Below are 21,049 nucleotides of genomic sequence, written 5' to 3'. Positions count from 1 at the left end.
TCTACACATTGCATTTCCATCACCCTGCTGTTTCTGGGTGGAGGAAAGGGTCATTTCTTCCTCCGAATCCCGACTTAGATAAAGCAGCAATCCTGTCCTTTTGCTCCAGGAGACGGGGCGAGGACCTCTCTCCCAGCTCAGGGTAAAAGTGCTAATGTTTAGGCTGAGTCATATGAACGGCCTATTGACCTGGCACGGTTTAAGCACGCAACTGACAATGGACACCGGAAGTCTGATAACCAATCAGAGCGTAAATACGCGCGAGCATCTTTTTCTCAGGGGTAGGTCACTGCCAAGTCCGACCCAGCGGACGGGCGCGACCCGGCTTAAGCAACCAGCTTTCAGGACGCGAGCCCAGCCGGGTCCGCAGACCTCAACGGCGCGGTTGCGAGCGCGTTCCCGTTTCCGCTCGGGCGACGCTGATTGGAGGGACAGGCGGAGACGGTGGGCGCAGCCAATCCGGAGTGGCATCCGCGTCTTCTCCCCGCCCCTAGGCGTCAAGGGGAGTTGGCCCTGGGGCCCGGCACCAGTGTCTGGGAGACTCGTCGGGTCTGCGGCAAGAGCCCGGGACTGCGGGCACCGGCACACAGGCCATGGCCTCCCCCGGGCTTCCCCCGCCCCCCACCGAGGACGCGCCCTGGCCTCTGCGCCTCCTGCACGCGCCCCCGGGGCTGCTGCGGCTGGACCCCACGGGCGGCGCGCTGCTGCTGCTCGTCCTCGCCGCGCTGCTGGGCTGGAGCTGGCTGTCGCGGCTCCCGGAGAGGGGCATCCCCCCCGGGCCCGCGCCCTGGCCCGTGGTGGGCAACTTCGGCTTCGTGCTGCTGCCGCCTTTTCTCCGAAGGAAGAGCTGGCCGTATCGCCGGGCGAGAAACGGAGGAATGAATGCCTCGGGCCAGGGCGTGCAGTTGCTCCTGAGCGACCTGGGCCGTGTGTACGGCAACATCTTTAGCTTCTTCATCGGCCACTACCTGGTGGTGGTCCTCAACGACTTCCACAGCGTGCGGGAGGCGCTGGTGCAGCAGGCCGAGGTCTTCAGCGACCGCCCGCGGGTGCCGCTCACCTCCATCATGACCAAGGGAAAGGGTGAGCTGGGCCGCGCCTCGGGGGTCACGGGCCTTGTGAACGTGCGGCTGGGGCTGCAGGTGCGCAGAGGCTGTGGGTTCTGTGCCCCTGCGGCCGCGCACCCGGCCCGCCTCACACCTGCAAGCCGGAGGTGGAGGGAGGCGCGCCTCCCACTCCTGGCTCCCGTCGGTCCAGCTGGGATAGGCTCCATCTGCCCCAGGAGTATTCACTCCTTCCCAGAACAGGGCCTCACTCTTCAGGCTGTGTTCCTGACGAGAAACTTTGGCCTGGTTAAAAAGAGAGAGGGATATTTACACCGTTGGCCTTCTGAGTGCAAGAATTTAATGTGATTATTTTCCGATAAGATAGGAGCCAATTGACAAGCCTAATACATCAGGTTCAGAGCCTCTCTGATTCCTGCTTATGGAAGTCTAAGTTGGGCAGTTTTAAGGGTTAGTAAACATCTTATCTGCTGCAGTCGGATATCACAGTTGCCCTTTGTTTATCAGTGTTCCCTCTGTTGTATTGGCCGGCACGGGTCCCAGACTATTTTTTCATCTGTGCCAATCCTGTCCTGAACTCAGGTGTTAATTTCAATGTCTTTCCTGCAGGCAGTTTTGTTTTTTCCCTCACTTCTGCTCCGGGTAAGTTAGGCTCCCTTGTTGGAACCTGTTTAATTGCAAAAGTACTTTTCCTTCGCTGCAGTAATCAGTACCGAGGCTTCAGAATTTTATAACCTTGGGCTCAAAAGTTGTGTCTTCACCACTAGACTGACATCTAGAAGGACAGAGTAATTCCTTGTCCTTCCTAGCACGCAGTGGTGTGGTAGTGTAGTGTGTGTGTGCTCAGTCGTGTCTGACTCTGCGACCCCATGGACTGTATAGTCCACCAGGCTCCTCTGTCCATGCAATTTTTCAGATAAGAATACTGGAGTGGGTTGCCATTCCCTTCTCCAGAGAATCTCCTGACCCAGGGGTTGAACACCTTGTCTCTTGCATCTCCTGCATTGGCAGGCAGATACTTCACATTGTGCCACCTGGAAGTAGGAGTCAGTAACCGTTAAGTAAATGAACTACTGCTTCCCCTTCTTGGAATGTGGCATAAAGAGATTCAGGCTTTTTACACCCGGATTAAGCCAGATTTTTTGCATCAGGATTTTAAATGAATAGTAAAGATGATCTTAATATTTTAATGTTTAAAATATTAATTTTGGTATTACTGAAAAATTACACACATCGTAGTCCATAGCTCACCTTCTCCACGCCTTCACACAGGCTGCTGCTTCTCCCTGGAATTCTCTTCTGATCTCATGGCCACCTGGAGAACTTCTGCCTGCTTTTCTTCTCTCTCTCTTTTTTTTTTTTTGTGTGGTGAAGTACAGATAGCATAAAATTTACCATCTTAATCATTTTTAAGCATACAGTTCAGCGGCATTAAGTCAATAACATTGTGAAACCATCACCGCTATCTCCAGAACTCTCTTCATCTTTCAAAACTGGAACTTTACATCCATTAAACAAACACTAAACACCCACTGAACATTAAAGCCTCTAACCTCTGGCAACCACCATTCTATTTTCCATCCTAGGTAATTTATTTAAGTGGAATCGTGCAGTATTTATCCTTTTGTGACTGATATATTTCACCTCATACATGTTTTAAGGTTCAACCATCTAGTGGCATGTGTGAGAATTTTCTTCCTTTTTAAGAGTGACTGCTGTTCCATTTAACGTTTGCAGTGCACTTTGTTTATCCATTCCCCCTTGGTGGACTATTGGGTACTTCTGTCTTTAGACTGTTGCGAAAAATGCTGCTGTGTATCTACAAATAACCACTCAGAGTGCTGCTATCAGTTCTTTTGGGTGTAAATCCAGAAGTGCTTGATCATAGGTAACTCTATGTTTAATTTTTGAGTAACTGCCATACCATTTTCCATAGCAGCTGCGCCACTTTCCATTCCTACCGGCAATGACCTACATTCCTACCGGCAGTGACCCACACTCCAGGTTCTCCACATCCTCGCCAATACTTGTGCGCTGTTTTCTCATACCTGCTTCAATGTCTCCTCTCTGAGGATATGTTCTATGACATATTTCTCTACCCTCCCAGGCAGAGGTGCGCTACTCTTTTCCCTGTGATACCACTGTTTTCATTTAAACTCTCATCCCATTCCCTTCCAGTCAGTCAGTAAGTCTTGTCAGTTCCTACTGCAGATACATCCACGTGCTGTATGCATTCACTTCTCCCCATCTCCAGCTTATCCAAGCTACAATCAGTTCTCATCTCTTACTGCAGAAACCTGTTAACTAGCCTGCTTGCTTCAGCTCCGATCATTCATATATACGGCAATCAAAGGGATCTCTTTAAAAAAAAAACACGAATCAGAACCAATCATGTCACTCTGCCACTAAAACCAATTGCTTCTGACCCTGTTCTTGACCTATATGCCCTAAAGGATCTGGCGTCTGTTTGCCTTTTGGAGTTTATCTTTTTCTATTCTCTCTGCTTGTACATTACAAGTACAGTGTCTGCTCTGGACACACTAAGCTGATTCCTGGCAAGTTGGTGACTGCCTCTGGCTACTGGGTTTTGTTATCCTTGGACCTGGAATAACTTTTTACTTGGCTGACTATCATCTCTTAGGTCAAATGTCACCTTTCACTTCTAGTTTAGACACTGTCCAATATCATAACTTAATCTCATTTATATTTCACTAAACTCATTCATTAAACATTTTGAAAGCATTTAGCCTATTACCAACCCCGTCTTCCTCCAGAATGTGACCTCTGTGAGGGTAAAGACTTAGGTCATCTCAACCACTGTACCCCCACTAATTGGCACAGAATAGGTAGTCAAGAAATGAATGAATGCATGCACCCAAGCACCTATTGTTGTACTTACCACATTGTATTGTCACTTCTGTTGCGTGCCTGTCTTTTCTTCCTGATTTTTTAAAGGTAAGAATTGGATTTTCTTCTTTGAGGTCCTTCTTGGTGGCTGTATAGTTTGGCCAATAATCCATAATAAGGCAGTTCTTTTTTAATTGGAAGATAATTGCTTTAGAATACTGTGCTGGTTTCTGCTGTACATCATCGTGAATCAGTCGCAGGTATACATGTGTCCTCTCCCCCTTAGAGCTCCCTCCCATCTGCCCCATCGTCCCACCCCTCTAGACTTTGACGGAGCCCTGGGCTGAGCTCCGTGTGTCAGCAGCAAATCCCCACCAACTCTGTTTGGCAGATGGTGGCGTGTGTGTTTCCGTGTGCTCTCGCCATGCGTCCCCTCCCCCTCCCCCACCGTGTCCACAAGCCGGTCCTCTGTGTCTGTGACTCTGCTGCTGTTCTGCAGGCAGGCTCATCAGCACTATCTTTCCAGGTGCCATACACATGCATTAATATACAATGTTTGTCTTTCTCCTTCTGACTTCCTTCGTACAATAGGCTCTGCCTCTTGGAGGAATTAATACTTTCAGTGAAGCACCAAATTATCCCGGGCTCTCAAGACTTTCCTAAATAAGGAGGGATCTAATAACAAGCTGTGATCCAACTAATACTTAAAAACTGCTCTATTAGATATAATAAGGCAGTTATTATTATATGTAATATAATAAGGCAGTTATTATACATAAATATATTGTAAAGCACTTATTATACATAAGGTAGTTACATATAATAAGGTGGTTATTATTACATATATAAGGTAGTTGTTATATATAACAAGGCAGTTTTTAAGTATTAGTTGGATCACAGCTTTTTATTAGATCCCTCCTTATGGGGAAAGTCTTGGGTGCCCAGGATAATTTGCTGCTTCAGTGTCTGACCTAAAAGTATTAATTCCCCCAAGACACAGCTAGGACTTCTGAGGCGATGCTGCTCTGGTGTTCTGGTGGATGTATGTTGGGCAAATGTGCTGGAAGAAATTTCTGTTGCTAGTGAAGGTGATTGACAGGAGAAGGTAAAGCAAGAACCATATGTAACAAGGGAAATGCTTATGGATTTTACTTGGAATAAACAATAGGCCATCTGCACAGGAAAATGTAGATAGTCAAGGAATCTTTTAATGGAATTGTTTCAAAGGTGAAGAATAAAACAGGAGAAGGTAAATTTATCTCAAGATGCCCATCAAGGGACAAAGGAGCAGATGAGTTCTGGGTTGACTTCATAGATCTAGAAGTGGATGGCATGGTCAGCTTGAAGGAGATTGGCCACAGGAGTGAAAGGCTGAGAGACTCAGCAAGATTTGAGGAGTGCCCAGACATTCCTCACTCCCTGCTCACTCCCTTCAGTGTCGTTTCCAACGGCAACATTATAAAATGTGACATTGTCCAGAAGGAGGATGTGTAGGCTATAAGAGAAGGTGATATTAGGAACTGGAGACCAATAGTGTTATTAAATGTTTCTTACAAGAAATTGTCTTTAAAGAATTTTGCTACTGAAGTTGGTGAGACTAGCAGAGAAGGAATGTTTCTTGAACAGTCATGTGCTGGAAATTGTTCACTTAGCACATTGTCAACGAGTTCTAGCATGTAGGAAAGTTATTTATTTGAGTTTTTCAAATGATTGTGCTTAGACAAGTTGATGTTGCTTTTAAGCATAAAAGCTATAGTCAGCTAGGTAGGCCATAAAGATGTTCTACATTAGCTATGCCCATCAAACCTGTTGATCCATCTGATTCTGTTCTGAGCAGGAATAGTTAATAAAGCTACAAAGTCAGATTAAGAGGTACAAACTTCTAGGTATGAAATAAATAAGCTACAAGGGTATATTGTACATTGCAGGAATATAGCCAATATTTATAATAATGTTAAATGGAGTATAATTTAAAAATACAGAATCATCTTGTATACCTGAAACTAATTTTGTATACCTGAAATTAATATAATATTGTAAATCAACTCTACTTCAAATAAAAAAAGTTTTTTAAGTCAGAGCCAAGTCTACCCAAGAAGTACTATACTTACCAGAATGGCATAGTTTGAAAACCTCAAGGCAAAACTAATGAACACATGAGACCTTCTCCAGCATTTTTCAGGTTATAACTAGAGAATAGAAGGTTTTAGAAGGGCTTTTCTCTCTAGTGGTGAAAATGGGAGAATGGGCATCTCAGGGTAGCTCCTGATTTTTGGAGAAGCTGGTTCACAGTAAGAAAGAAGAAAGTCGGGCAGGCAGAAAGAAGTGAAAGTGGGTGCGGAGAGGAGTTCTGTGACATTGAGTCCTCTCTGATGTGGTGACACCCAGCTCTTTCTGCTTTTTGATTCCATCCACAGCCTACTTGGCCTTTTTGCCAAACTAGATTGAGGGTATGTTTTGTCGTTTCCAAACCGGAGTCCTGATTTTGCTGTGCGGTTGTTTTTATTTTTCAGTGTTTTTCTATCCCCCCTTGAGATGAAGTCTTTGTAGACAACCATTGTATACATAAGAATAGTGTGAAGTCTCTCAGTCGTGTCAGACTCTTTGCGATCCTGTGGACTGTAGGCCACCAGGCTCCTCTGTCCATGGGATTTCCCAGGCAAGAATACTGGAGTGGGTTGCCATTTCCTTCTCCAGGGGATATTCCTGACCCAGGGATCAAACCCAGGTCTCCCTCACTGCAGGCAGATGCTTTAACCTCTGAGCCACAGATGTAAAAAAAAAAAAAAAAAAAAAAAAAGAATGGAGGTGTCAACAATTGGAAGATGTGCCTGAACCTCTTCCAAACACTCTAAGACTCTAAGACTTCCCAACCATGGTATTTACAAGGTTTGAAACCCTGATGCCATTAATTCTGTCCATTCCTCTCATCCCTGGCATTCTCAGACACTGTCTCTTTGGACACCTCTTAGATCTTGCACTTCATATCTGTCAAAGTGAAAGTGTTAGTCACTCAGTCGTGTCCAACTTTTGCAACCCCACGGACTGTAGCCTGCCAGGATCCTCTATCCCTGGAATTCTCCAGGTAAGAATACTGGAGTGGGTTGCCATTTCCTGCTCCAGGGGATCTTCCTGACCCAGGGATCAAACCCAGGTCTCCTGCATTTGAGGCAGATTCTTTACCATTTGAGCTACTGGGCAAGTCGTCATACCTGTCAAGTTGTTGTCAATACCCAACGCCCAAGTACCAGCCTCTCTTGAGAGAGTTCCCTCCTTTTCCCCGCCTTATCTAAACCTGAATTTTTCCCTGAAGATAATCCAGCCCCTTTTTAACTTCCCCCAAGTTCTTCATTTTTCTAAAATGTGCCTTCATATACATCCTTATTTACAAATGAAGTATCACTCAGATGTCACTGCTTTCACTCAGCTGACAGGATGCTCTTTCCTCTGTCTACATTGAAACCTCAATAACCTCCAACATACAACATTTAATACAATGTATCCCAACAATGGAACATTCAGTATAGTCCAACATACAGCATTCAAGCCTGTACAGTCCAACAATGCAACATTCAATACCATACATACCAATTATGCAACTTTAGTGCAACCCACCATACAACATTCAATATGCTATGCAACCTCAGTAGAGTCCAGCATAAAACAGTGTATTAGAGTTGTTGATTTATCCAGTTCCTCAAAAAAACAAAGCATCTTGAGAACAGTGACTATGTCTTTTAAATCCATATGCCCTTAGTAGCTGACACATAGGGGACTTTACATAAATATTGGAAAAACTAATAGAGGGCATTTTGCTAGATAAAATGTTTCTAAAATCCAAATGTATGGATTTAAAGATGAGTTGAAAGGTGAGAGTTTGAAAGATGATAAGTAGGTGACACAGACTGAGGACCTAACAAAAGAATAAAGTCTCTTGAGAAATAGGACAGACCAGAGATGTCATACGTGACATCTTAAATTAGATGGTAGTTAACATTAGGATAAAATCCTGAAGTTAGAATGAGAGGCCATATCTTTCCAAGGAAAGAGAAGGGAGCCCAGTATTGCAGCCTCTGAATGCTGACGGCAGCGAAAGGTTTAGGCATGGTTAAAGACAGGAAGTGTGACTAAGCTGTGGTTCCCTAGAAAATAGTTTATGGGGCTTTAGTAAACAAGAGAGTCTAGTTTCAGCAGTAGTTCATAAAGTTTTATTCCTTCTTTGTCTTGAAAATCACACACTACACCAGAGGGACTTTGCACAGAAGCACCTACCCCATCCATGATGAAATGTACCTATAACACCTGAAGACAAAGAATGGAGACAGGATTGGCAGATGACTTCAAAGAGTGGTGGGTGACCGCCCTTAAGTTTCTACAGGGGGAGATACTAATGGAGTGTGGTACAATTCTTCCTAAGGAATCCGAAGTACCAGTGATCACAGGAGATAGGGACGCGCCAGAGAGCTGGAAACAGCACTTGCTAGAAGTGCGCATAAACTACAGTTAGACCAGTTCCTTATCACCACCACCCTCCCGGCAGAAAATAGAAAATAGATGCTCTTGAAGAACTTTGGATTTTAGTGACCTCTTGGTCAGCCAGTGATTTGAAGTAGGGAGAGGAGTGAGGGCAGAGGGATATGACCTTGTGCCTTGCAAGATGAAAATCTGCCACAGTGAGGAGCCTGTGCACTGCAACTGCAGAGTAGCCCCCACTTGCCGCAACTAGAGACAGCCGGAGCGCAGCAACGAAGACCCAGCACAGCCCCCAAACCAAAGAAACAAAGAATAAGGAAGGCATTACATGGTGTTAAAAGGAACCCTTTTTTTTTAACCAGGAAGATAAAATATTTCTAAATTTGAATGTAGCTGACAATGTTGTCTGGCATATACAACATAGATACAGAGATATATAAAATTTTTGTGTATTTTAATTATATATTTTAATTCTTAAAATATTATATATATACATATATACACATAACAAAAACATAATTGCAAAAAGAAATTGACAAGTACTGTTAGAGCAAAATATTTTAACATAAGTATTTGAATAGTTGAGAGATCAGGCAGATAAAAATTTGTTAAGGATAAAGAAGATTTGAGTCTAACAGTTATCTGGCTTTCTTTGCTGGCAAGGACTTTACAGTGGCAGGCTTAGTGTATTTATCACCCGCAGTGGATCAGTTTTTAGTGCTCTGGTCCTTCATGTGAAAAAAAGATTTAATAAGGTCATGTAACAATATGCAAAAATCACTGTCTTTTCCGTTTCTTCTTTAGTTTCAAAATGACAATTTTACAATGCTAAATTTCAATTGTATTGGATACATGTATATGTATGGCTGAGTCCCTTTGGCTGTTCACCTAAAATTATCACAACATTGTTAATTGGCTATACTCCAATATAAAATTAAAAGTTTTTTTTTTTAATTTCAAAAAAAGAGGACCTTATACCTAATAATTGCTTATATAAAAATTCTTCCCTACTTTATTTGGAGGTTAATTAGAATTGATCACATTCTAGACTAAAAAGCTAGCCTCATCGATGTAAAAAATCAGCATAAGCCAGTTAACCTAGGTGGCAAAAGAGAATCATAACAGAAGAACTTTATACTTCAAATGCATTGAAGAGACATGCAAACAATACTGTGGACTGCAGCTAGGGTGGATCTCAAAGGCAACTGTAGAGCCTTGAAAAGCGAAAGTGTTAGTCTCTCAATAGTGTCGGACTCCTTGCAACACCGTGGACTGTAGCCCAAGGCTCCTCTGTCCACGGGATTCTCCAGGCAAGAATACTGGAGTGGGTAGCCATTCCCCTCTCCAGGGGATCTTCCCAACCCAGGAGTGTCTCCTGCATTGGCATGCAGATTCTTTACACTGCGCCACCTGGGAAACCCTTTTAGAGCCTTCACTATCCTTTATTAGGATAAAGGTCTGAAAATTAGTGGGCTTCCCTGGTGGCTCAGTGTTAAAAGAATCCTGCATGCAGGAAATGTGGGTTTGACCACTGGGTTGGGAAGATCCCCTAGAGAAGGAAATGGCAATCCACTCCAGTATTCTTGCCTGGGGAATCCCATGGACAGAGAAGCCTAGCGGGCTACAGTCCATGGGGTCCCAAAGAGTTGGACACAACTTAGCAACTAAACAACAGCAACAATATACAATAAAACAGACTAGAAAACCTGTAAATGGAGCTGCCTGTATACAGCAAATGTGGGACAGAGGAAGTGATGTAGATCAGTAGGGGAAAGGAGAAGCTGTTCCATTAATGCTGCTTGAATAACAGATTATCAAAATAGGGGGTAAAGTGGGTTCCTTCTTCACAACAAGTAGGAATACCTAACATAAGTATAAACTCCAGGTAGGCTATAGAGACTTAAATGTCAAAAAGCAAAATGTTTTAATTTTACACGAAAATAGTTGTATTTATGAACCTGTGGTAGGAAAAGATTTTTAAAATAAGATACACAGAATAAACCACCAAGAAAAGATTGGTAAATGCAACTACCTTCATATTTAAAACTTGTTTATCAAGTAGTAGCATGAAAACATGAAAAAAGCAGTTCATATGATGGAAGACAATATCTGCTTTGCATGTAGAATATATAAGAAGAAAATTGCACAGTTTATAAGTACAAATCACAGAATAGGAAACTTGGGCAATAGCCATATGAGAAGCTGTTCCAGCTCACTGTAACAATCAGGGACATGCAAATAAAAATCAGATGAGATACATTTCAGCCCTATGATTGGCAAAAATAAAATGTTGATAACTGCCAAGTGATGGCAACGATTTGATAAGAGATCATTAATATACTTCTGGTAGGCACACTTTTGGGGTCTTCTCCACTGTGGAGAGGAGTTTGGCGGTACCTAGTCACATTGAAGGTGTGCAATTTTATGACACATCAATGTACTGTTAGCAATCTTTTCAAAATTCTGATGGAGGGGGAAAGGTACAGTTAATACATTTGCTGAAAATCTTTAGAAATTTGTCTCTGATGGATCCTTTCCCAGGAAACTACTAGAGGATAGGCTTCAACAAAATACAGTAGTGAAAGAAGAAAAAGACATAGATTCCAGGGAAATGGGTTCAACACAGGAGGGTCCAAAAAATTTCTACACTGCGCTACAACACTTCATTTGTGTTCAGTTCTTTCTGACCCCATGGACTGTAGCCCAGCAGGCCCCTCTGTCCATGAGATTCTCCAGCCAAGAATATTGGAGTGGGTTGCCATGCCCTCCTGCAGGGGATCTTCCCGACCCAGGGATCAAACCCATGTCTCATTATGTCTTCTGCACTGGCAGGCAGGTTCTTTACCACTAGCACCACCTGGGAAGCACCCCCCCAAAAAAAAATTTTGTAGATGATGACAAATGGAAGTCATAAAACACCTAAACAAAAGGCCTAGAAAGAATATCGTATTTGAGCAGATGTGTGGAAGCTTCCATGCAGGAAAATGAACCTGATAAATCATTCAGAATGTTTGACCATATGGCTGTTTTTTTATTGAGAATCATTTTACATAGACAGGCTTAACCACTGAGAGAGGTCTTTATTTCATTCTCAGCTGTATTCACAGCATCCCAGTGTCTGGTACATAGTAGGCATTCAGAAATATTTGTTAAGTGAATAAAGCATGTCCTTGAAGGTAGCAGGAATGAAGTAGATGAAAAATGGGAAGGAAGGAGGAGAACTGGCTGAAACAATAAAGCACACCATGGAAAAGAGGAGGATGAAATAAGTGACAGGAAGCAAGGAATATTTGAGAGCAATTTGATACAACATCTGAGAGGATGGTGAAAGATGTATGACCTAAGTGAGAATCAAATAAGATGTGGTTGTGAATGTCCTAGAGTTCAGATGCTTTTAAATTAGGGCTGTTTGCAACAACAGACATTTTAGATTACTTGCCAGTTCTTTGATCCAAGCTTTGATGAGCACTGTTCTAATTCAGTTGGGTCACTGATTTATTCAGCTAATATTTAACAAGCTCCTCCTCTGTATGTAGCACTGTGTCAGAAGTTTGGATTTTAATGATGAGCAAACTCGGAGAAGACAATGGCAGCCCACTCCAGTACTCTTGCCTGGAAAATCCCATGGACAGAGGGGCCTGGTGGGCTGCAGTCCATGGGGTCTTTGAGGGTCGGACATGACTGAGTGACTTCACTTTCACTTTTTACTTTGATGCATTGGAGAAGGAAATGGCAACCCACTCCAGTGTTCTTGCCTGGAGAATCTCGGGGACGGGGTAGCCTGGTGGGCTGCTGTCTATGGGGTCGCGCAGAGTTGGACATGACTGAAGTGACTTAGCAGCAGCAGCAAACTCAGATATTGTCCCTGCCCTCCTGTGCACTCTGTTACTGTGCTTCTTCTTCTGTTCATAATGTTTAGAATATGGGTGTACCTAGCTTGAGATATTTTCAAAGTCTGGGTTCACTTTAAGAAAATAAGATTTTGAAATTCATGTAACTCTAGAAATCAAGTCTTGTTTTCTCTTATTTCACCCGGAGTTATAATAAGCTTTTTAGCAAAGTTTTCTAATGAAATTAGATATGATTTTTGTTATTAAAAACATACACTATCTGGATAACTAAAATTTGCCAGTCATTCTTCTTGGCTGGTGGTCCTTATCTATACATATATGTGCTTTGCACAAGTGGCTTGAGAAATACAAGTCCACTTCATGGTTGGTCCTCTTCAGTATTAAATCAAGCTTTGCTGTCTCTCACCTTCTTTCCTTGGTTTCCTTTTGCAGGGATTGTATTTGCACGTTATGGTCCAGTCTGGAAACAACAGAGGAAGTTCTCTCATTCAACTCTTCGTCATTTTGGCTTGGGAAAGCTTAGCTTGGAGCCCAAGATTATTGAGGAATTCAAATATGTGAAAGAGGAAATGCAAAAGCACGGAGAAGCCCCTTTCGACCCTTTCCCCGTCGTCAACAACTCCGTCTCTAACATCATTTGCTCTTTGTGCTTTGGTCGGCGCTTTGATTACACCAATAGTGAATTTAAGAAAATGCTTAATTTTATGTCACGAGCATTAGAAATTTGTCTGAACACCCAGCTCCTCCTGGTCAACGTATGCTCCTGGCTCTATTACCTTCCTTTTGGACCGTTTAAGGAATTAAGACAGATTGAAAAGGATTTAACCATTTTCCTTAAAAAAATCATCAAAGACCATCGAGAGTCTTTGGATGTAGAGAACCCTCAGGACTTCATCGACATGTATCTTCTCCATGTGGAGGAGGAGAAGAAAAATAATAGCAGTAGTGGTTTTGATGAAGATTACTTATTTTATATCATTGGCGATCTCTTCATTGCTGGCACTGATACCACAACGAACTCTTTGCTTTGGTGCCTCCTGTATATGTCACTGCACCCCGACATTCAAGGTAATAAACAGATGTTTCCTTTATTCATGGCAAAACCAGGATATTTAAATCAGGATCAACAATCTTGGTGATCCTGTGGCTCCTATCAATAAGCAACAGGCTGGAAAACAAAATGGAAATGCTTGCATCTCATAGGGAATTGGTAAGGTGTTAACAGTGAAACTCCAAGATTCTAGACAGTGCCACTAAGGTCACAGCTTGCATGCATCTGCGTTAAATCTCTACAGGTCTGATTCTGTGTGAAATCTAGGATTAAGAAAGAACTTTAGAGAGGACTCTTTTAGAGTTGAAGAGTATCATAATCATCTGAACCCATCCATCTTTTTTGAAAATGAGACCAGAGGCCCAGAGTTCTGTGATTTTCACAAGGTCACAGAGCTAGTTCCACCATATCTATACCAGTAGGTAGTGAATGTCAGTGGAAGGACAGGGGGAAGAAGTGTATTCATTTTCCATTCCTCCTACAACAAATAACCACACACTTAGCGACTTAACACAAATTTGTTATCTTAGAGTTCTGTACATTAGAAGTCTGACACTGTCTCAGTGAGCTAACTAACATCAGGACATTGGCAGGGCTGCGTGCCTTGCTGGATACTCTGGAGGAGAATCCATCTCCTTGCCATTTCCAGCTGGTGGCCCCCTTGCTCCCATTTTGAAGTCAGCAGTCTTGTATCTCTCTGGCCATTTTTTCATAGTCACATCTCCCTCTGACTCTAAACTCAACTGGGAAAAGTTCTCCAATTTTAAAACCCATGTAATTAGTCTGGGCACACCGAGAAAATCCAGCATAATCTCCCCAGCTCAAGGTCCTTCATTTAATCAAAGTCCCTTTACCATATAAGATAGCATATTCACAGGTTCTAAGGGATTGTGGACATCTTGGGGGATCATTGTCTGCCTACTATAGATGGGATTTTGCCTACCTGTGTTCATTAACTATTGATGAGTAGCAAATTATCCCAAAATTTAGCATCTTAAAAGAACAACTGTTCATTATGTCATATAATTTCTGAGGATCAGGAATTTGGAGCAGCTTAATCTGGATGTTCTGCATAGGATTTCTTATGAAATTATAATCAAGATGTTGGTCGGGGCAACAAATACCTGTAGACTTGACTAGGACCCTCTAGCAAGATGGTTCACCCACATGACTGCTGGCGGGCCTTGCCCTTCAGACCTTGACTTGGCTGCCAGCTTCTCCCAGAGTGAATGACCCGAGAGTGGGTGGTCCAGACAGACGCCGTGGTGGTCAACTAGCCAAGCTCAGAATTGTCATACCGTCACTTCTCCCTATTCTGTCGGTCCCAGAGACCAGTTTGGTATAAAGTGGGAGGGGATGGCACAAAGATGTGACCACCAAGAGGTGAGGTCACTGGGGGTCATGTTGAGCTGTCACACGTCGTCACAGGTAAAAGCTTAGAGAGCCAGTTCAAAGTTGATACGAGAGAGTGATTCAGACTGGTCCTGAATCCAGTGCACCTTCCCCTTGGCCCCTCTGTCTGCTCTGCCATGCTCCGTTAAGAGTCCCAGGCTGGTACAGAGTCCCTGGGACCAGCTGCCTCTACTGGGATATCTGACTGGTGCTTCTCTTCACGGAGGCTAAGTCAGCTTCTACTGCTGACTTCCCAGCTGTGCGGGTGTGGTGATGGGAAGTGTACATGGGAGGGCAGTCTCTCCTGGCTTATCCTTTGGATTCTGCTTTCCTTTTTTTTTTTTTTTTTAGAAAAGGTTCATGAAGAAATTGCAAGGGTCATTGGTGCTGACCGCGCCCCCTCCCTCACTGACAAGGCGCGGATGCCCTACACAGAAGCCACCATCATGGAGGTGCAGAGGCTGAGCACCGTGGTGCCGCTCTCCATCCCTCACATGACCTCAGAGAAAACAGGCAAGTCCAGAGCCTTCCTCCTTGGAATGCCCTTGAGGGGAACCCAGCCCCTTCACCCGGAGGGCCTGAGGTGAGGGTGCAGTGGGGGGTCGGCATGGTCATGGATAGTCAAATGTCCAGGGGATGCTTCAGCCTCACTGTCCCTGTTTGCTGTGCTGGCTGGCGTTCCAGCACTGCCTGTCTGGTAAATGGCTCTCTAGCCTTCAAAGCATGCTCATGTACACTGGTCAGGCAAATTCTGCTGCCCTTTAAGGTGGCTGTATTGGCAGATACAATAATTAACAAAGGTCCCTCTCTGTCCTCCTGTTCTTGGAGGTCTGAAAAGCTAGCCTAAATTTGGAATTAACGAGTTCAACTGGGAATTACCCTGCATCGTTTTTTAACAATTCTGCAACTGAAGCACAAATGGTAAAGAATTAGAAGAGCCCACCTGATTCTGAGGGCACATGTTTCAGCCTCTCACCTACAGTGATGTACAGGCACTCAGACTGTAAATGTCCTTCATAGCCAGGAGTTGTCCTCTGGAGACAGCCTGTGATGAAATGGGCTTATCTACTTATAAGACAATTGTAGGAGGCAGTCACTTGTAAATGATATTGGATCACTCAACAGTTTGGTGGAAATTAGATACGGAGTATGTGCGGCATCTTTGGGGCGTTGTTTAAAGTACATATAATCTTGTCAGCTGGTAAGAGCCAGTGCTGACGTCCTGTTATATCCCTTTGGTTTACCTTCTTCATTGCATTGTTGTGTGGACATAAAAGACTCTGTGAGCTGTAAATTATATATAAGAATTACTGTTGTCTGAAGTGAAGTGAAAGTTGCTCAGTCATGTCCGACTCTTTCGACCTCATGGACTGTAGCCTGCTAGGCTCCTCTGTCCATGGAATTCTTCAGACAAGAATGGAGTGGGTAACTGTTCCCTTCTCCAGGGGATATTCCCGACCCAGGGATCAAACACAGGTGTCCTGCATTGCAGGCAGATTCTTTACCATCTGAGTTTAGTTGTTATGTCCGACTGTTTGTGAACCCATGGAGCGTGGCTGCCAGGCTCCTCTGTCCATGGGATTCTCCAGTCAAGAATACAGGAGTGGGTTGCCATGCCCTCTTTCAGGGGATTTTCCCAACCCAGGGATCGAACCTGTGTCTCGTGCATTGGCAGGTGGCTTCTTTACCACTGAGCCACCAGGGAGGAATTTATAATTTTTGGGGACAGTTTACTTGACATGCCACATGATTTCTATTTTAATGTTTCTGTTAGTTATAATTTTTAATGGTTTGATTGAATTTATTAGCTCAATATGCATCAGAGCAGCTCCTGTGCTCTGTCTTAGGCTGGGTCTAGGGATCATGTGGCGGAGAAGGCAATGGCACCCCACTCCAGTACTCTTGCCTGGAAAATCCCATGGACAGAGGAGCCTGGTAGGCTGCAGTCCACGGGGTCCGCAAAGAGTCAGACACGACTGAGCGACTTCACTTTGACTTTTCACTTTCATGCATTGGAGAAGGAAATGGCAGCCCACTCCAGTGTTCTTGCCTGGAGAATCCCAGGGATGGCGGAGCCTGGTGGGCTCTTGTCTATGGGGTTGCACAGAGTCGGACACGACTGAAGCGACTTAGTAGCAGCAGCAGCAGCAGGGATCATGTGGAGACGATAACAGTTAATAAGGTCTTTTCCCTGCCCTCAAAGGACCTGAAAGTTTACTCTCAGCAGGTTAAGAACCTAGATACATAACTAGCTCTTTTTTTTTTTTTTTCAAACAGTGATGTTTACTGAGAGCTATTAGTAAAAGCATGTTGAATGATTCTGTGGTTTTGTTCTGTTTTAGTGCTCCAAGGGTATACCATTCCTAAAGGCACAATAATATTACCCAACCTATGGTCCGTACACAGAGACCCAGCCATCTGGGAGAAACCAAATGATTTCTACCCTGATCGATTTCTGGATGATCAAGGACAACTTATTAAAAAAGAAACGTTTATTCCTTTCGGGATAGGTCAGTTAAACTTTTATTTTCTTAATGGTATAATTAAGAAAGAAGTAGAACCAGAAGAATCTTTTATTATTTCATGATATTGTTTTAAAAATATGTCTTTCTTGACAAGCCAATATATGAGAGAAATAATTTAGATAATGCATTTCCACTGTGTTCATTTCATATTTAAAAAAATGAAAGCAGTTGATTTTAAATCATTAAATGTGACTAGAAATCTTCCTTTTTGAGTTGTCCAAGTGATTGCTTAAGTCCCAGAGACCTATTAGAGTTAAGAGCAGCTTTCAACCTGCCTGAACGATGGGTGAGAGGGTGGGATCTCTGATCTCAGCAGTTACTCTTTTAAGTTCCTAAATGAGGGCAGGGAGGCTTCTTTCTATAGAAAAGGAATGCTCCAGAGATTCTCAAGTGATGTCTCTGCTCTTCAATCTTCCAGGTAAGAGCAGGGAAAGAGAAAAGTAGGTATGGAGGAGACGAGGTAGCCCTCCTTGTTGGATCCGTCTCCAGTTTCTATCTAGGATGAGCATAGATTTTTGGGAGTAGGAGTTAGCTAAAATGTGAACTTGGTAAAAATTCTGATAGACTGTGGGAAACCCTGGGGTATATGTGGCAATTTTATTTCAAACCTCTCTGTGTCTGCCTTTAAAACACTCAATTTAGAGTTTTTGTATAAATGTATCCCTTTTGAGGTAGGAAAAGGGGTGGTCTTGTAATCCCTTTTTTCTGGTCTTATTTTTAGGGAAGCGAGTGTGTATGGGAGAGCAGCTGGCAAAGATGGAGCTGTTCCTGATGTTCGTGAGCCTGATGCAGAGTTTCACGTTTGTTTTGCCTAAGGACTCAAAACCAATCCTGACTGGGAAATATGGTCTAACTTTAGCCCCACATCCATTTAATATAATCATTTCAAAGAGGTAAAGAACATCTCCATGAAAAGATGGTGCAGAAAATGTAAATACACATCCTTCTAAACAGATCCTTCCTTCTGTAATTGACAGTGGATCTGGCAACTCTAGGCTGGAAAATCTAGGCTGGGCTCAGAGCAGAGAGAGACTGGAAAGAGGGTTGAACATGTGGGACTTTTCCTTTTGAGGGGGTGGTTCCTCTGCAGGAAACTTCAGCCATTTCAATAATGCATGTGACTTGGGGGATTGCGACCAAAGTAGTGGATGGGGAAGAAGGCGATACGGATTTTTATGCCCAGTGGGCTCCACCAGTGGGCATTTCATCTCATCTCTCAGTGCCTCAGTCTTTGCACATGGAAGGTAGTGGTCACAAAACCTGCCTTATATCTTGGCATGTGTGTGTGCGTGCTAAGCCACTTCAGTTGTCTCCAACTCTGTGATCCTATGGACTGCCCCCCAGGCTCCTGTGTCCATGCGATTCCCCAGACGAGAATACTGGGATGGGTCGCCATTCCCTTCTCCAGGGGATCTTCCAGACCCACGGATCAAACCTGGGTCTCCTGCGGCTCCTGCATTGCAGGCAGACTCTTTACCACTGAGCTGCTGCAGACACTCATCTCGGCTTGAACGGTGGTCAAATGCCTCATATCTTTTCTGACATCACTAAGATGCTGTTAAGTTCTGGAGAACGAATCTGGGAGAAGGAAGACCTACCTGTTTAAGACCCATGGCAACCTGAAAGTGGTGTTCAGACTTTAATACTTCATCAGAGAAGGATGTGGGCTTGAGAGACAATGAACTGAACTTATCTTGGAACAGAGCTTATGTCCGTTTTAGGGGACTTGGTATCATTACCCTTTTACGATTTTAGTTTTTGCTCTTTGTAGACATAGGATGAAGAGAACCCTTGTTCAGTATGTTGAGGAATGGATATGGTCTGAGTGTATATGTCTGCCTTCTATTTCAACTACATGAACAGTAAGCCTGGATGAAGAAGTGGCTTCATGGCAGGATTCCTTTCTGCTGTCTTTATCCACAAGGATGTAGCTCTAGCTTGTAACTTGAGCCCTGAAGAGTGAGCTCAGGAATTTTGATACTGGGATTTATAAGGGAAGGATTCGAGCTGTACTGAACATTCCTTTCCTGTTCTTCCTTCCTGCCAGTAGGCCTAACATATCTCATCCTTGAAGACTCGCAAAGACAGGAAGGCATTCTTTTGCTTATTAAGATAACTAAATTGTTTCTTAATAAATAAGCTCCTTCTGAAAGAGCAGTTCTCGAAAAAGGCAACACCCTCTTTCAGGAGGTGTTTGGAAATATGGGGGGGGGTGTTTTCAGTTATTACAATCATGGGGGTTTTGCTGCCACAAAGCCAGGATGATCAATGTCTGAGCAGTCCTAGAAAATGGAGAGCAGACCTGTCCATGGAGAACGTGCTCCAGAAGTGGCCAGGCCTTTCCTTTATTCTCCCAGTATTCTCCGTATATAAAAGGAATCGTGATATAACATGAGCAGCTGTCCTTTTTGAGCCTTCCTCATTCTGGCACCATACTTTATGCTTCGGTTGGATATTTATGTAATTCTTACAGACTGTCCAGTCACAGGATGATATTTTGTAGCTGATGAAGCTCAAGCTTAGAAAAGCTAAGGACTTCCTGTAGTTATTAATAAGAAGTACCACTGTTTGTTTCACACCTACCAGTTTATAACAGGAGAGTTCTTCCTGTGCCACTTCTTGGTACTTCCTCCACTAGGTCCCATAGCAGCCTCTGCATTTTCAACATGGGTAAATGGAATACAGGCCAATCTTTAGGTGCCTTGAGCATTTTTTGTTAATTAAAATAGAAAACTTAATGAATGAAACGCCTAGGCACTGTGAGTGAGTGGAGAGTTTGTCGTGCAGATCTTGGATGGATGGTGTGGATTACCCTGCGTAGTGAGCAGGGCAGTTTGTTCCTCGTTTGGAATTGCATATGCTTTGGAATTGCACTATTAACTTTGCATTAGCAAATTTATTACTCCTCGATTTATAAATACATTTTCAGTATTCCCTGAACAGTTTGCAGCTAATTTGAGAAAAAAAACTATTCTGTGAGAGTATGTTGAAATAAGATGTTTATTAAACTTTAAAACATAATGCCTTAAACTGTAGCACTTTAAAAACATCTGTTAATGGCAAATCACTGCAAAGACTGTTAGTGCTTTCCTCCCATGTGTTGATGATTTACGATTTTGTACTTTTATGATTTACTTGAAGTGTAAAAAAAATACTACTTTGTTTTATAAGTCTGCCTGATACCTGCTTTTAGTCCTCATCATGAACATAATTTTTGATGTTTTTATTAAACTTTTAATTTTAACTAAGTGTCACTTCTGGGTTTTGGGGGGTTTTGAGTTGCTAAGCAAAATTCTCTTTTACCAGATGTCAAGTTAGGAAGTGGAAGAGGGAACAGACCTCCAGAAAGAGAGAGATGGCCACTTATAAGCATGATCTCCAGGCAGGAGGATAATTCTTTTAAAATATGCTCTCTTTTACAGTTACTCTCAGGGCTGTCTTAAAGCCCACGTTTATTATTTCCCACATCAAAATCCAGCATGAGTTGAAGGATGGATGAATCTGTACAAGCCCATGGTGGCAAAGTATCAAGGGCTTGTCTCAGTTCCACTTCTTAGCTCAGGAAGATGAGTTTTTAACATACCCCACCCTATGGATTTTTCCTCTAGATGAGCCCACTGCCAGCCTTTTTCCATGGCCCAGTCTTTCTCCTACAGGTTACAGCTCAGAGGTCACCTCCTCAGGCACAGCTTCCACTAAAGTCTAATCTAAAGTGACCTTTCCCGAGAAATCTTTGCTATAGACTGAATGTTTGTGTCCCTTGCCAAGAATTCATTAGTTGAAATCTGACCCCCAGTGTGATGGTATTTGGAAGTAGAATCTTTGGGAGGTGATTATGTCACGAGA

The 21,049-nt window shown here is 43.3% G+C and overlaps 1 protein-coding gene across 1 annotated transcript; it reads left to right on the top strand.

Annotated features, from left to right (window-relative positions):
- The first annotated feature begins 593 nt into the window (after positions 1-593).
- LOC128049700 (cytochrome P450 2U1) lies at positions 594-20,394 on the top strand. The gene is made up of 5 exons (XM_052642005.1): positions 594-1,083; positions 12,668-13,303; positions 15,030-15,191; positions 17,021-17,188; positions 17,925-20,394. The coding sequence occupies exons 1-5, from the start codon at positions 594-596 to the stop codon at positions 18,098-18,100; spliced, it is 1,632 nt and encodes a 543-aa protein (XP_052497965.1). The 3' UTR covers positions 18,101-20,394.
- The last annotated feature ends 655 nt before the right edge of the window (positions 20,395-21,049 follow it).

The sequence above is a fragment of the Budorcas taxicolor genome, chromosome 6 (assembly GCF_023091745.1).
Source record: "Budorcas taxicolor isolate Tak-1 chromosome 6, Takin1.1, whole genome shotgun sequence".
Lineage (NCBI taxonomy): Eukaryota > Metazoa > Chordata > Mammalia > Artiodactyla > Bovidae > Budorcas > Budorcas taxicolor.
This window is presented reverse-complemented; position numbering and strand designations above follow the sequence as displayed.

Coding starts and splice junctions, on each gene's coding strand:
- LOC128049700 (XM_052642005.1), top strand. CDS start 594: ATGGCCTCCCCCGGGCTTCCCCCGCCCCCCACCGAGGACGCGCCCTGG. Junction 1,084..12,667: donor CATCATGACCAAGGGAAAGG/GTGAGCTGGGCC, acceptor TTCCTTTTGCAG/GGATTGTATTTGCACGTTAT. Junction 15,192..17,020: donor CATGACCTCAGAGAAAACAG/GCAAGTCCAGAG, acceptor GTTCTGTTTTAG/TGCTCCAAGGGTATACCATT.